This window comes from Nicotiana tabacum, chromosome 2 (genome assembly GCF_000715075.1).
Source record: "Nicotiana tabacum cultivar K326 chromosome 2, ASM71507v2, whole genome shotgun sequence".
Lineage (NCBI taxonomy): Eukaryota > Viridiplantae > Streptophyta > Magnoliopsida > Solanales > Solanaceae > Nicotiana > Nicotiana tabacum.
The window spans coordinates 37,657,579-37,671,828 of record NC_134081.1 but is presented as its reverse complement, the minus strand read 5'-3'; the positions used below and the strand labels follow the sequence as shown (position 1 = coordinate 37,671,828).

The 14,250-nt window shown below is 41.3% G+C and overlaps 1 protein-coding gene across 1 annotated transcript; it reads right to left on the bottom strand.

Moving 5' to 3' along the window:
- Positions 1-9,127: 9,127 nt before the first annotated feature.
- Positions 9,128-12,778, bottom strand: LOC107825879 (putative phytol kinase 3, chloroplastic). The gene is made up of 6 exons (XM_016652798.2): positions 12,412-12,778; positions 10,737-10,804; positions 10,516-10,647; positions 9,847-9,962; positions 9,579-9,693; positions 9,128-9,504 (listed from the first exon to the last, which is right to left on the bottom strand). The coding sequence occupies exons 1-6, from the start codon at positions 12,685-12,687 to the stop codon at positions 9,327-9,329; spliced, it is 885 nt and encodes a 294-aa protein (XP_016508284.2). The 5' UTR covers positions 12,688-12,778; the 3' UTR covers positions 9,128-9,326.
- Positions 12,779-14,250: the final 1,472 nt, after the last annotated feature.

The window sequence follows — 14,250 nt, the reverse complement described above, 5'->3', positions numbered from 1 at the left end:
CATACAGATGTTGGCTCAGATAGTGGCCTCTCAGGCCTAGAGATCAAATGTTGCACCTACTTCTTCAAGTCAGTGAGGAGATTCCGTTAGTTCAAGGGTGAACATGTTTCTCCAGTTGGATCCTCCAGTGTTCACAGGTACTGATCCTGAGGAGGACCCTCAGGACTTTATTGATGAGATGCACAAGACTCTCCGAGTTATATGTGCTAATGAGACGGAGGGAGTGGAGTTGGCCACCTACCGCCTGAAAGGGGTGGCCTATTCTTAGTTTGAGATGTGGGAGGAGTCCCGTGAGGAGGGGAGCCCTCCAGCGTGGTGGAGTGAGTTCACCGATGCCTTTATGGATCATTTCTTGCCTGTCGAGACTAAGGCGGCCCGTGCGGCTCAATTTGCGAGCCTGAAGTAGGGTAGCATGAATGTTTGGGAGTACCATATGGAATTTGTGCACCTATTAAAGTATGATATTCACATGTTGCCCACTATGAAAGCTAGAGTGCGTCATTTTGTGCAGGGCCTTAGCCCCTTGGTTATTAATGAGGCCGATATAGCTTCCTTGAATTCTGATATGAACTATGGGAAGAAGGTGGCGTTTGCTCAAGCTACAAAAGATCGTAAATTGAAAAATAAAAGGGAGAGTGAGGGTAGAAGTAAGGCCCAGACCGCGGGCAACTTAGGTGGTTCTTCTGGTGGTGGTAGGTCAGCATTTAGGGGAGGACCATCAGGGCCATCTCAGTCATTCGCTCAGACTTCGATGAGTCCACCACCATCCGGGGACAGTCAGGGCAACATGGGACCCCACCAGCAGGGTTGGCCTGGAGGGAGATTCCAGCAGCAGTGGAGGCCCCCATGCCCTAAGTGTGGGAGGAAGCACTTTGGGGTCTACTTCATGGACCTACTTATATGCTACGTGTGCGGTGTGAGGGGTCACATTCATAGGGATTGTCGTTCATCCCACCTGATCATGGGCAGAGGTGCAGTGCAGCCAGCTAGATCTATAACTACTAAATCCACAGCACCTCCTCCAGCTCGAGGCACCCTAGCACCCGCAGGGTGTGGTGCAGCTAGGGGTGGTGCACAGAGTTCGAGAGGACCTAGGAGATTTTAGGCTATGCGAAAGCATCGGGATTCAGAGGCTTCTCCAGATGTTGTCACAGGTATATTGACTGTCCAATCCCATGATGTATATGCTATTATTGATCCCAGTTCCACTTTCTTAGATGTCACTCATTATGTTGCTATGGAATTTGGGATAGAACCGGAACAACTTCATGAGCCATTCTCTGTATCTACTCCCGTTGGTGAGTCTATTGTGTCTGTGTGGGTTTATAAGGATTGTGTTGTCACGGTGCATTGTCGGGACACCCTGACCGTTCTCATAGAATTGGGGATGGTTGATTTTGATGTAATAATGGGGATGGACTGGCTTTATTCATGTTTTGCTAAGCTTGCTTGTCGAACCAGGACCGTTAGGTTTGAATTTCCAAATGAGTCAGTGATTGAATGGAAGGGGAGGATGTGGTGCCAAGGGGTAGGTTTATTTCTTACCTTAAGGCCACGAAGACGATTAATAAGGGGTGTATCTACCATTTGGTTCGGGTTACGGACACTGGTGCTGAGGCACCCACACTTGAGTCTGTGCCTGTTGTGAATGAATTTCTGGAGGTCTTTCCGGATGAGCTCCCTGGGATCCCACTAGACAGGGAGATTGATTTTAGGGTTGATGTGATGCCAGGCACGCAGCCTATATCTATCACACCCTACAGAATGGTACCAGCAGAATTGAAGGAACTAAATGAGCAGGTGAAGGACTTGTTAGAAGAGGGTTTCATTCGGTCGAGTGCGTCGCCTTGGGGCGCACCGGTCCTTTTTGTAAGGAAGAAAGATGGTTCATTGAGAATTTGTATTAACTATCGGCAGCTCAACAAGGTCACGATCAAGAATAAATACCCAATGCCAAGGATAGATGACTTGTTTGACCAATTGCAAGGTGCTAAGTACTTCTGCAAGGTCGATTTAAGATTCGGGTATCACCAATTGAAGATCAGGGAGCAGGATATTCCGAAAATAGCTTTCATAACCCGGTGTGGGCACTTAGAATTTCTGGTAATGTCTTTTGGGCTAACAAATGCCCTGGCAGCTTTCATGGATCTTATGAATCGAGTCTTCAAGCCTTTTCTTGACTCATTCGTGATAATGTTTATTGACGATATTTTGATATATTCACAAAGTCGATAGGACCATACCGATCACCTCAAGGCAGTTCTACAGACTCTACATCATCACAAGTTGTATGTGAAGTTTTCGAAATGTGAATTTTGGCTTGAATCTGTTACATTCTTGGGGCATGTCTTCTCTAGAGAAGGAATTAAGGTTGATCCTCAGAAGATTTAAGCGGTGAGGAATTGGCCTAGACCTACTACCTCGACTGAGATTCGTAGTTTCTTGGGCTTAGCTGGATATTAAAGGAAGTTGGTGGAGAGGTTCTCTACCCTTGCCTCTCCGTTGACTAAATTGACGCAGAAGGAGGTTAAGTTCCAATGGTCAGATGCTTGTGAAATGAGCTTCCGGGAGTTGAAATCAATATTAACCACGACACCAGTGGTGACTCTACCAGACGGTACAGATGGGTTTGTGGTATATGGTGATGTCTCAAGAATCGGAGTTGGGTGTGTATTAATGTAACATGGCAAGGTGATAGTTTATGCTTCTAGGCAACTCAAGAATCATGAAAAGAACTATCCAACACACGACCTGGAGCTCGCGGCGGTGGTATTTTCATTGAAGATTTGGCTTCATTATCTGTATGGGGTCCATGTGGATATATTCGCGGACCATAAGAGTCTTCAATATATTTTCAAACAGAATGAATTGAATCCGAGACAGAGAAGGTGGCTTGAGTTACTCAAGGATTACGACATCGATATCCTATATCATCTGGGGAAGGCTAATGTTGTGGCAGATGCTCTTAGTGGAAATCTATGGGCAGTTTGGCTCACTTGGAGGCATATCAAAGGCCGTTGGCCAAGGAGGTTCATCGGTTGGCTAGTTTGGGAGTTCGTCTTGCAGATTCTAGTGAAGGAGGAGTGATTGTGCAAAATAGGACTGAATCATTGCTTGTTGTGGAAGTCAAGAAAAAAAAAATATAACAACCTATTGTTGGTACAATTGAAGGAGGGGATTCATAAACATAAGACCATGGCCTTTTCTCTTGGCATGGATGATGGTACACTAAGGTACCAAGGGCGACTATGTGTTCCAAACGTGGATGGTCTCCGGGAAAGAATCATGACCGAGGCTCACTCTTCTAGGTATTTTGTGCACCCGTGTTCTATAAAGAAGTACCATGATCTTAAGAAAGTCTACTGGTGGAATGATATGAAGAGGAATGTAGCGGACTTTTTGGCAAGATGTCTAAATTGTCAGCAAGTGAAGGCCAAACACCAAAGGACGGGTGGGTTGGCACAGAACATAGAGAATCCGTTATGGAAATGAGAGATGATCAATATGGACTTTGTGGTAGGACTATCTCGCACTCCTCGCAAGTTCGACTCAATTTGGGTGATTGTGGATTGACTCATGAAATCAGCACACTTCTTACTTGTTAAGGCTACCGACATAGCGGAACAGTATGCTCAGTTGTATATTAAGAAAATAGTCAGGTTGCATGACACTCCATTTTCTATTATCTCAGATCGAGGGGCACAGTTCACGGATAATTTTTGGAAGACGTTTTAGCAAGGTTTGGGTACTCAAGTGAATCTTAGTACAACTTTTCACCTGCAGACTGACGGGCAGGCAGAGCGGACTATTCTGATGCTCGAGGATATATTACGTGCTTGTGTTCTCGACTTCAAAGGTAGCTGGGATAATCATTTTCCGCTCATAGAATTTTCCTAGAACAATAGTTATCATGCTAGTATCCGGACGGCACCGTTCGAGGCTTTATATAGTAGGAGATGTAGATCTCCCATTGGGTGGTTCGAGATTGGGGAAGCAGAATTGATAGGACCGGACCTCGTGCATCAGGACATGGAGAAGGTTATGATCATTACAAAATGGTTGAAAACTGCTCAGTGTCGTCAAAAGTCCTATTCGGATGTGCGTCGTAGGTATTTAGAGTTCAAAGAAGATGATAGGATGTTCTTGAAGGTTTCCCCTATGAAGGGTGTAATGCGGTTTGGTAAGAAAGGAAAATTGAGTCCGAGGTATGTCGGACCGTACAGAATCATTCAAAGGATTGGACAGGTGGCCTACAGGCTAGAACTACCTCCAGAGATATCTTTAGTGCACCCGCGTGTTTCATGTATCTATGTTGAAAAAGGTGATTGGAGATCCGTCGCTTATTGTTCCGGTTGAGACTATTGAGGTCAATGAAGAACTGCTGACTTATGAAGAAATTCCAGTTGCCATTCTTGATAGCAAAGTTCAAAAGTTGAGAAACAAAGAAATTGCCTCCATGAAAGTGTTATGGCAAACCAAACAAGTCGAAGAGGCCACCTGGGAAGCCAGATAAGAGATGAAGAAGAAGTATCCTAATTTATTTGAATAGCTATGTAATTGTGTCCATGATGTTTAAAGCTAACTTTCTATAAACTGTGTTTCCCCTGTACGGCTTATGTTGAGGTTGTTCCTCCTTGGTAATGTAGTGTTTAATGGCATTGTGGCCAGTGTTGTTTCCCTGTTGTTTTATATCGTTCTGTTGTGGTTATGTTGTTAGGATTGGTTTTGGTATTCTCTGGCAGGTGGATAGGCCCCAAATACAGGGGAGACTCTGGCAAAATTTCTAGAAATCTAGGGAGTTAGTCAATAATTTGGAACTGTTGGTGTGTGTTATAATAGCTGAATCACATTGGATGCTTATGGTGAATTTTGACCCTCATTCAAGATGAATGATCTGAAGCGGGGGAGGATGTAAGGCCCCGTAAAAATTTCACCTAAAACCCGGGGTTTCGTGGCGCCGAGGTAGAGTAATTTGATCGAGGCGATTCGAACTTTTTGGGATGAACAGTGCATTAGGGAGTTAAAGAAAAATTTTAAAAGTGCAAGGCGATTTCTGTAGCTCATTCTGCGAATGCAAAACTAATATGCATATCATAGATCTATCATGGACTGAGGCAGAAAATCTGGGCAATTTTTGGACCATTATGTGGTCTATTATGCGGCCGCATAATCATTTTGCGGGCCGCATAACCCATCACAGACCCACCACAAAAATATCTGGATGGCAGTTCTACGGTGCATTATGAGATTGCAGAATAGGTCTGCGGACCGCAGACCAATCGCAGAGTGAGGCAGGGGTGCCCAGTTCCGGAAGGCCATTATGCGGCCCATTTTACAGATCGTAGAAGCATTATGCGGTCGCATATGCGACCGCAGATCTGTGTCGGGGCTTCATTTTTCCAATTTTATAACCAGGCCCCCATTTCATTTATCTAGCCTAAGGGTTCATTTTTGGGGGGATGACCTAACATTTTAGAGAGAGGAGAGAGCTATTTTAGAGAGAGGGAAGGGAGGACTAAGGATTTCACTACACTACTTTGATCAAACCTTGGAATTCCATCAAAAGGAACTTGCTAGGGCTTCAAAAAGGTATAAATTTCTTCCCCCAATTCTTCAATTTTGGGTTTGGGTTGATTATGGGTGATGAGGGAAGATTTATCACATGCATGAGCTAATAGAGACTGTGGGGAGGTTGTTTGAGACCTTGTGAACTTACACTTGCTAAGGCCAAAGGTTTCAAATGGCTGATTTAAAAAGGGAACTCTTTTGTACAAACTATTATTGTTTTGGGAATCCGAGATGTGGCATTGTAAATATACCTCCACCCGCATACATTGGGGTGAGGCGGTAGGGCCACTTTGTGTAGAGTTATGGTATTGTGAATACACTCCACTCGCACACATTGGGGTGAGGCGGCGGGGCCGCTTTGTGTAGAGTTTGTGGCATTGCGAATACACCTCCACCCGCATACATTGAGGTGAGGCTGCTTTGTGTAGAGTTTCTGGTATTGTGATTGCACCTCCATCCGCATACGTTGGGGTGAGGCGGCATGGCCGCTTTGTGTAAAGGTAGTTGTAGAGGATCCCCGACTTATGAATTTATAAATGCTATGGAAAGCGCTTAATAAATTTGCTATGGCTTTCACGGGTAATTAAGCCTTTTATTGTTACCATGATTTATCATATTGATGTTGTATTTCCAAGTCCTTGCATAGGTGTTTGGTTTTCATACTAGTATTATTCGACATGTACTAACGTCCCTTTTGTCGGGGGCGCTGCATCTGTAATGGATGCAGGTGGTTCCATACAGTTGGTATTGATCAGTGATAGCAGCACACCCTCTCCCCAGCTGACTTGGTGCGCCCCACTTCATTCCGGGGCCCTGTATCTCTTGTTCCATGTACATAGTGTTTTGAGGTATAGCCGGGGCCTTGTTGCCGACTGTATCGTAGTACTCTATTGTTTCTGTTAGAGGATCCGTAGATGTAGTGTGGGTTGTATCCTGTTTTTGGGAAGATTGAACTAAACGTGTTGTAATTGTATTATGTGTCCCACTTTAACTATGAATATATTGTGTACTGTTTTGAGGACTTGTTAATGACGTAACTAATGGAAGTGAACTAGTGTTATTCACATGACCTCTTGATGTTTAATTAATGATATAAATGTATCTTCTCTTTAATCATGGGCGAGTTGGGTAGAAGTTATTGTACATACTTGTTCGGCCGGGGTATCTCGGTTGAGCGCTGGTCGCACTCCCCGAGGTCGGGGCGTGACACATCAATCATCTCAAGAAGATTTAAGAAATCTAAGGTGATATAGGGACTCATGGCAGATGAAACTATGCAAAATTCAAAGTTAATATAAAAGTCAAGTAGCACTTAAGAAGGCGAGAATCCATTCAAGTTAAAATACACGTAATAAGAGTACATTACATATGTTGAAGCATATCATGTTCAACTACTAGAGAACATGGAACTGTAGAGAATTGTTAAGATAATAGAATTACAGTAAAGCACACACCAACACAGTACCAAGGCTTCATGAGTAGCAAGGAAAATTAAATCATGCTTATTCACGAATGTTCAAACAATATTGGCACACATAACACACATGTCATAGACAAACAGAAGGGAAATAGTTAAAAATGTAAGAGTCAAGGACACTAACTACTAGCAAAGTTAAACGAGCAGAAGAGTGAAGAACTTAGAATATCAGTAGTGATTTAGTAGCAGCAATTGAAAGAGGATAATGGAACCCAAAATCCCCGGTGCTTCAGAGTTCACAAGAGTCTCGAGAAGGGCTCCGAGCAGTGTTTGCACCAGAGAAGGTCGTTTAATGGTGTTATGGCCTTGGCTTTCAGCTGGCCAAGAATACAACAGTTTCAGAAAATATTCGAGTGTAACAGAGTAATTGAGTGAGTGAAAGAGGAGAATAGTGATAGTAATAGCAGTAATGAGGTCTGTCCTGGGATTTGGGGAAGGGTTTATATAGTAGTCGAAATCAAATATCTAAACAAGGAAACACAATAAATAAAACATAAATAAGGAAGGAAGAGCATGCAGAATCGTTTAAGAAACAAATTAGGAAAAAATCAGGCAAATCCTAGTTTGACCAGAATCAAAAAATTGGTTAAAGATCTTGGTGAATCGGACCCATATGACCTTGCCATGATGCATATAGACGACATATCGTCCAAATCTCGAGGGGTGAAGCCGATTTTCCTTGATTCAGCGACTGATATTTGCCAAAAGTGAGGAAAATGCTAAGTAACACCACAATCTTTTAAGTAGCAATGAGGTAACGCATAAAAGGTAAGAGAATCACAGAAGGAATCCATGATTTGATCGGATTCGGAGAAGATTTTGGGGAGGCGGCTAGGGTTCGTAAAGTGAGGGGAGGGTTTGAGAGGGTATAGAGGCGGCGTCAGAGGGGAAATGGGTTAGGGTTTTAGGGGCTTGGCTAATTAAAAGGGTGGGGGTGATTGTAGACCGTTGATCTTGAGAGATCAACGGTCAGAACTAAAGAATAGGCGGGGTGGGTCGTTTAACGGTTCTCGACCGAGTCATTTAAAGAGGGTCGTTTGGTTTGGGTTGGGGGGTTATTGGGCGAAGGTGTGGAGTGTTTGGGCTGCCAATTCGATAAGAAAAATGGCCTGATTTGGGCCACATTTTAAAATACATAAAATTAATTAAAATAAAGTTATTAAAACGTCTAATAAATAGTAAAAATTATTATTCATGAAATAAAACGCTTAAAATTAATAACTCAAAAATATAGAATGCTATTTTAGCATAACTAATATAATAAATGCAACTATTTATAGAATATAGGCTATTATTTGCAAAAATGTGTAAATAGCTAAAAATACAAACATAATTATATAAAAATGAAGTAAAAATATTTTGAAACATATTTTGGATGATTAATTCATCATAAAATAATTTTAAAGGGCGATTAATACATATTCAAGTAATTTAAGTGCAAGAAAATCAATTTTAAAGCTTTAAAAATTATGAAAAATTATAAAAATACTTATATGACTCTTGGAAATTGGTGATGATGCAGGAATGATATTTTTTGAGCATATATGACATTTATAAAAATATGAGGGCAAAATTGGGTATCAACATCGGACCACAAGGGACGTAAAAGGAAGAAATGATTCAAGAAAAATTAGAAGACTTTGCTATTTGTTTCTTGAAAAAGAATGAGTTACTTCCATCTGTTACCGTAAAATTTGCAAATAATCCTTCATATGACTTATTAATTAGTTTCTTGTCTGCAACTTATTTGACAAAGAAAAAATCTTGAGGTATTCCTTTAATAAGTTGGTGAGCAATTAATTACTTTCTGTGCAAAAAGAAACAAGGAGGTGGGGAAGAAGGGGGGGGGGGGGGTGTTAGGACCCTCCCCAACAAAAATATATAAAACGTGTTTAGATAGATGTAATTTTTTTTAAAAATGATTTGCTAGTGTTTTGTGGATGAAAGAACAATTAAAAGAAAAAGGAAAAATCCTTAAACCACTTTCACACAAACAACTTTTCAAAAAACATTTGTGCAGAAAGCTCTTGGAAAAACGAAAACAAAAACCCGTTTTTGACAAATATAAGGATTTCAAGAAATGTATCATAAGCAAATACACTTTCTCTGTGTTTTTTAATAAGTAGTACAACAACAGAAAGTAACAAGATTATGCAATGCAGTGGCTTGTACATTGACCAGGACTACTGATACACAATCCTGAGTTAGACTAACAAAATTTCCATTTTCAGTTAGCATTTGTAAGTTTGAAAGTCCATCCATATAAGGATACAGTCCGATATCATAGGACAAGACTGCCCACCAGCACTGAGGTTAAGGGAACCGTTAAGTTGTCATCAAGTTCTGTGCTTATAGGATGGGATTCTACCAGTGCTGCAGCAAGCGACACAAACAAGAAGCCGAAAACCATGTGGGAGCTCTCCTGAATATACCCAAACAAGGAGAAATAGTGCAAGTATCTGTAGCAAAACATGTAAACCAGTAAACAAGTTGCAGTGGTTAAGCAGCACCATAACAAGGAAGCTTCAATTACCCAATGGATGCTAAGAAACCAGCAGCCGCCATCGCAATACTACCAGCAAATGATTTGTTTTTATTGTACGGGAGTTTCTGTTTTCCAAACCTCCTGCCAACAATGTCAGCTATACCTGGAGCAGGAAAACGGTATCTTTTTTACTACTATTTATTAAGACCTTGCCAGACAATCAGGAAGGACGCCTAACCGTTCCAACTTAATAAGTTGAACAGTTAGGATTGTGGGGAGAGAGAGAGTAGAATTGGGTTGCCTCAGCATTGCATACCATCACCAGCATAAAGGTTGCAAATTAGTCCAATTGCAATAGGAGAATATCTCCAATATACAGCACAAGCCAAAGTGATTGTAAAGGCATAGTACAACGGTCCCTTGAGAAGCTCCCTATGTACCAGACATGCCAGCCACACTATAAGTTGCCAATTAATTTGCTTAACAAAGAAGAAAAGGTAATAGATGGACAAAAGAAGTAATTCTTAGCTTAATTAGGACCACAAACAAGTGAAGGAAAATGGGGATTGCCAGGCAATTACGCTTAGCCTCTAGTGCCATATATGGCGCTGTTGCATGTTTTCAGAAATTTTTCTTCCCCATCGTTTAGTTATGATGTAAGAGATGGTAAGACTTTTAAGCATAAATATTGTCAACATGTTCAATTTTTCACAGATGTTGGCAGCATCATATTACTCATAGATTGCAGCTTAATGAAATTAATGAATACCAGGTTGCTATTAGAGAAATGAAGTGGAGAAAACAAATTGAGGAATGAAGAGATGGATGACCGTAAATAAATTTGGATAGCAACCTCATCCTCAACTGAACCAGTTTTTGGCTGGGTGACAGCTTGTTATTGTTAGTAATAGCTAAGTTTTGTAACAAGAGATGGTTTAATGAAACTGTTTGGTAGAAGCTGTAAATATTCTTCAAATTACTAAACCTGTGGTCTCCAAATCGGCTCATAGACTTGACAGTCGCATCATCCTTCCATAATCCTAGTCCCAAAAGAAGCATTTTTATTATGTTGAGACCAGGTATAAGAGCTGCTAGAATTGCTCCCTGGCGACCAGAGCTGGAAAAACAAACAATTCCAAATCACGAAAAAAATTAGGAACTAAATGAATGAAAGGCAGGCTTCATGCGTAGGTTGAAAAATGGTACCTGAACATTGGCCAGCAGAGCATGAAGACCAGCCCAATGCTAATATGGACAAGCTTTCTATTTGTTTTCTGTAATATAAAAATTGAAGAATTAAGAAAATACAGTACAAAGGCCTTACTGAACATCATTAAACTGAACAGGTAGCTACTATTTCCATAAGATGAAGGAATCCAACTATAAGCATAAGTTGGGGCTATTTCATCTAACATGGTCTTGAAAAACAAAAGAACAAACTAATCCGAAATCTGGAACTCTAACAGAATTAGAATGGGATATAGACGAAGAAGGGGAAATTATATTCAACTAAGTGAATACACATTGTATGCTTCTCTTCCATTCAAGGGGTATAGACGAACCAGTTATATTGGTAAATAGAAGAAAACGAGACAGCAGAATGCAATAAATCGATTTTAGATCAAGTATTGTCTGATTGTATTGGTTAGAGCCGGATAATATTTTAAAGAATCATTAACGGAGACAACATAGACTTTGTAACACTGCAAAACCAATATAGTTTTTGGGCTAACATCATAAATGTATTAAGAAGATCCTCATCACAGTATTGTTTCATCTTATAACCATTACAGAAATTACGGCTAACTACCAGAAGCATACAACCTTGGAATAATTTCTGATGACTAGACTTGCCCAAGGGCTTAGTTCAAGTAGCAAAGGTTGAGGCACTTGTTACTTAGGTCACAGGTTTAGGTTTGAGCCTTGCACCATGCTAACTACGCCTGACGTTTGAGTGGAGATGGGTAGAAGAGCAGGCCGATTATCCCGAGTTTCAAAGACTGAGGTTGGTCCTAAGGGCTGGCTCCAGACGGATTTTCGGGTCATCAAAAAAGAAAAAAATCTGATGACTAGTGGAAAGGTACATAAACTTGGCCGACGCCGGATAATCAAGACATCTGTATGGCAGTAAATGCACACAAGACTAGCAGTAGTAGACAATATAAGACCCCGCCACTTTCGTTCTGATATCAGGTACTTAACATACAACATATATGAACATAGTGCATATTTTGCAACATTAGATTCAGAAAAACTAAGCTATTCCATTGCTATACTTAGCACAAGAGAATTAGCTTTCACATTTAGGATCCATCAGAAGCTTAACTGAATGCAATGAAACCCAGGACACATTGACAAACAAACAACTCCTCGCACCCAATAGTAGTATTCTAAACTTTCTCGAGTTAGTAGAGTCACAATTTATCAAAGATGGCCATTCAAGTGATGAAGTCAGTTCTATCATGTGATGTCCCTGGTAAAATTTTCACCAAGTCGAATGCCATTATAATGCTGAAACATGTCAACGGCACAAAATCAACTATTTTTCACTCAGCTATTTTTCTTTTAGATATGCTTGCCTTCCGCATAAAGCTCGATAAGATTTACCTCTTGGGCACCGTTACGTCAGAATTTACTGGCAATAAGATGATAATGCCTGAAGAACTCTGGCATCTAACATATGAGAAAGAAATCAAAGAAAATAAGCCGCCTTTGCTGCTTCCGACAGTATTTTTAAGTTGCAGTTTCGAAATTGAAGAATTCGGCAGAAATTCAAACCAGTTGAAATTCATGTGCATTTAGGCATATCAAAATTTACAACTAAATATCATCAAAGCTAACGCAAGAATTAAAAGGTTTTCGAGGAAAGCAAAGGACCCACCTGATCGAAGACCCCTCTCTTTGCTGTTTCTTCCCACAATCGAAGCATGGAAAGGGCAATACCCCCGGACAATGCAGTGGCAATTAAATCCCCGGTGACAGGATTTTCCAAAAACATTGCTTTAGGCCTCACCTCGCTGTGTAATCTTCTGGTTTTAAGCTTATAGATTCCCAAGTTGAAGCGATTGACCCCTTTCTTGTTGGACAAGAGAAGACTTGAATTAGAGGAATATAAGTTTGACTTTAATCCTGGAAAGACACCAGCAGGGAGAGCCATTCTAACCACATGTTATCTTTGTTTGGCACAGTTTAGTTATTTCAATGCGCCAGTCCTTTCGGCAAGAGGCATTAATTGGCTTCTCACCGAACTATCACTCCCTCCGTTTCAATTTAAAGAATATAGTTTTACTTGACAAGAAATTATACAAGACTTTTGTATACGGGTGAAATCGAACACATAAGTCAGTTTGATTCCCGATAAAATAAATCGAGTAAAGGATACAATGACAAGGAACCGGAATCGAGATAAGGGACTCATCGAGTCAGGTACCGGGGCACGACGCCCGCCCTCGAGTATATTGAGGCCATGACCCCGGGATCGGTCCAAATCCCAAGAGACTCCGGAGAGCATTATTGAGCATTCAAACACAATTAACGGAAGGCCGTAATATCCGCGACCAATCGGGTATCACGGCGCAGATCTCGGCACGCACCGACGGGAATCTAGTAATCAGTTAAACAGGATTTTTTTACCTTTTATAGAATTGTACTTAGGGTAAAACTCCCCTACTATATAAAGGGGGGTCTGATTATTCATTAGGCACATTGTAACACGCATCTCAAAGAAATATATTACTATTTTCACTGTTATTCATAGCTCTTATTCTCGTTCACTAGTGCAAGCCATTGTGAATCTGGATCGAGGGCGGACATTTCATCAAGGATGGAATTATACTCCTCACGTGGTTTGAAGTTACTATATCTTTGTTTGTTTAAACTAACGCGATTTAACGTTTGTATCAAATTAATCCATGTATCCTTAAAATCACTTACAAATTTAATTGCTATCCATTTTTTAGGGTAAACAGTTTGGCGCACACCGTGGGGATGAGGATAATAGTGGCAATTTAATACAAATTTCCATAACGCACCTTATTTTACACTTGTTCTTTGAAGTGTCTTTAATTTCAGGTCGGAATTCAAAATGTCGAACTCCCAATCTGCACCTCTAAATGTGGATGCTGAGTCCGGTCACCACGTCGAGAACAACAATATGGTACCCAGTAACGAGGTTCCACCCGTCGATCCCATCGGAGTTCCGGTCGCGGACCCGATCGACGCTAACTCACATATGGCCATCGATGTGAATGTGCCTACCGATTCTGAGAACAGCGTATGGGGGGGGGGAGTCCGATCGGTAGTCCAAAATACAGGCGATGGTGAAGGAGATAGGATCAACTTGCGAGTGATCTTCGAAATGCTACAGGCCCAACAGGCAGCGATAGCCCAGCTGCAGAACTAAAGCCGCGCCCCCAGCAGAGTTGAGCCCGAGTCGTCCTGGAAAATCACTCGCAGAAACGAACCAATCACAGAGAGGCTGAGTGAAGCTGAATCAGGGGCTAACCCCGAAATCATAAAAATACTCGAGGAACTGACAAAACGGGTAGAATCGTGAGAAAAGAAAATCGAAGCTAATGACAATAAGGTGGAAACTTACAATTCCAGGGTCGATCAAATCCCAGGAGCGCCACTTATATTAAAGGGCCTGGATTTCAAGAAGTTTGTTCAGAAACCTTTTCCACTGAGCGCAACTAAGAAGCCAATCCCGAAGAAGTTCCGC

Excerpts from the sequence above, each read along its gene's own strand:
- LOC107825879 (XM_016652798.2), bottom strand. The coding sequence starts at position 12,687 with ATGGCTCTCCCTGCTGGTGTCTTTCCAGGATTAAAGTCAAACTTATAT. Across the intron at positions 9,963-10,515 it reads AGCCGATTTGGAGACCACAG|GGAGCTTCTCAAGGGACCGT; the intron begins GTTTAGTAATTT and ends TCTGGTACATAG. Across the intron at positions 9,505-9,578 it reads GGTTTCTTAGCATCCATTGG|ATACTTGCACTATTTCTCCT; the intron begins GTAATTGAAGCT and ends GTTTTGCTACAG.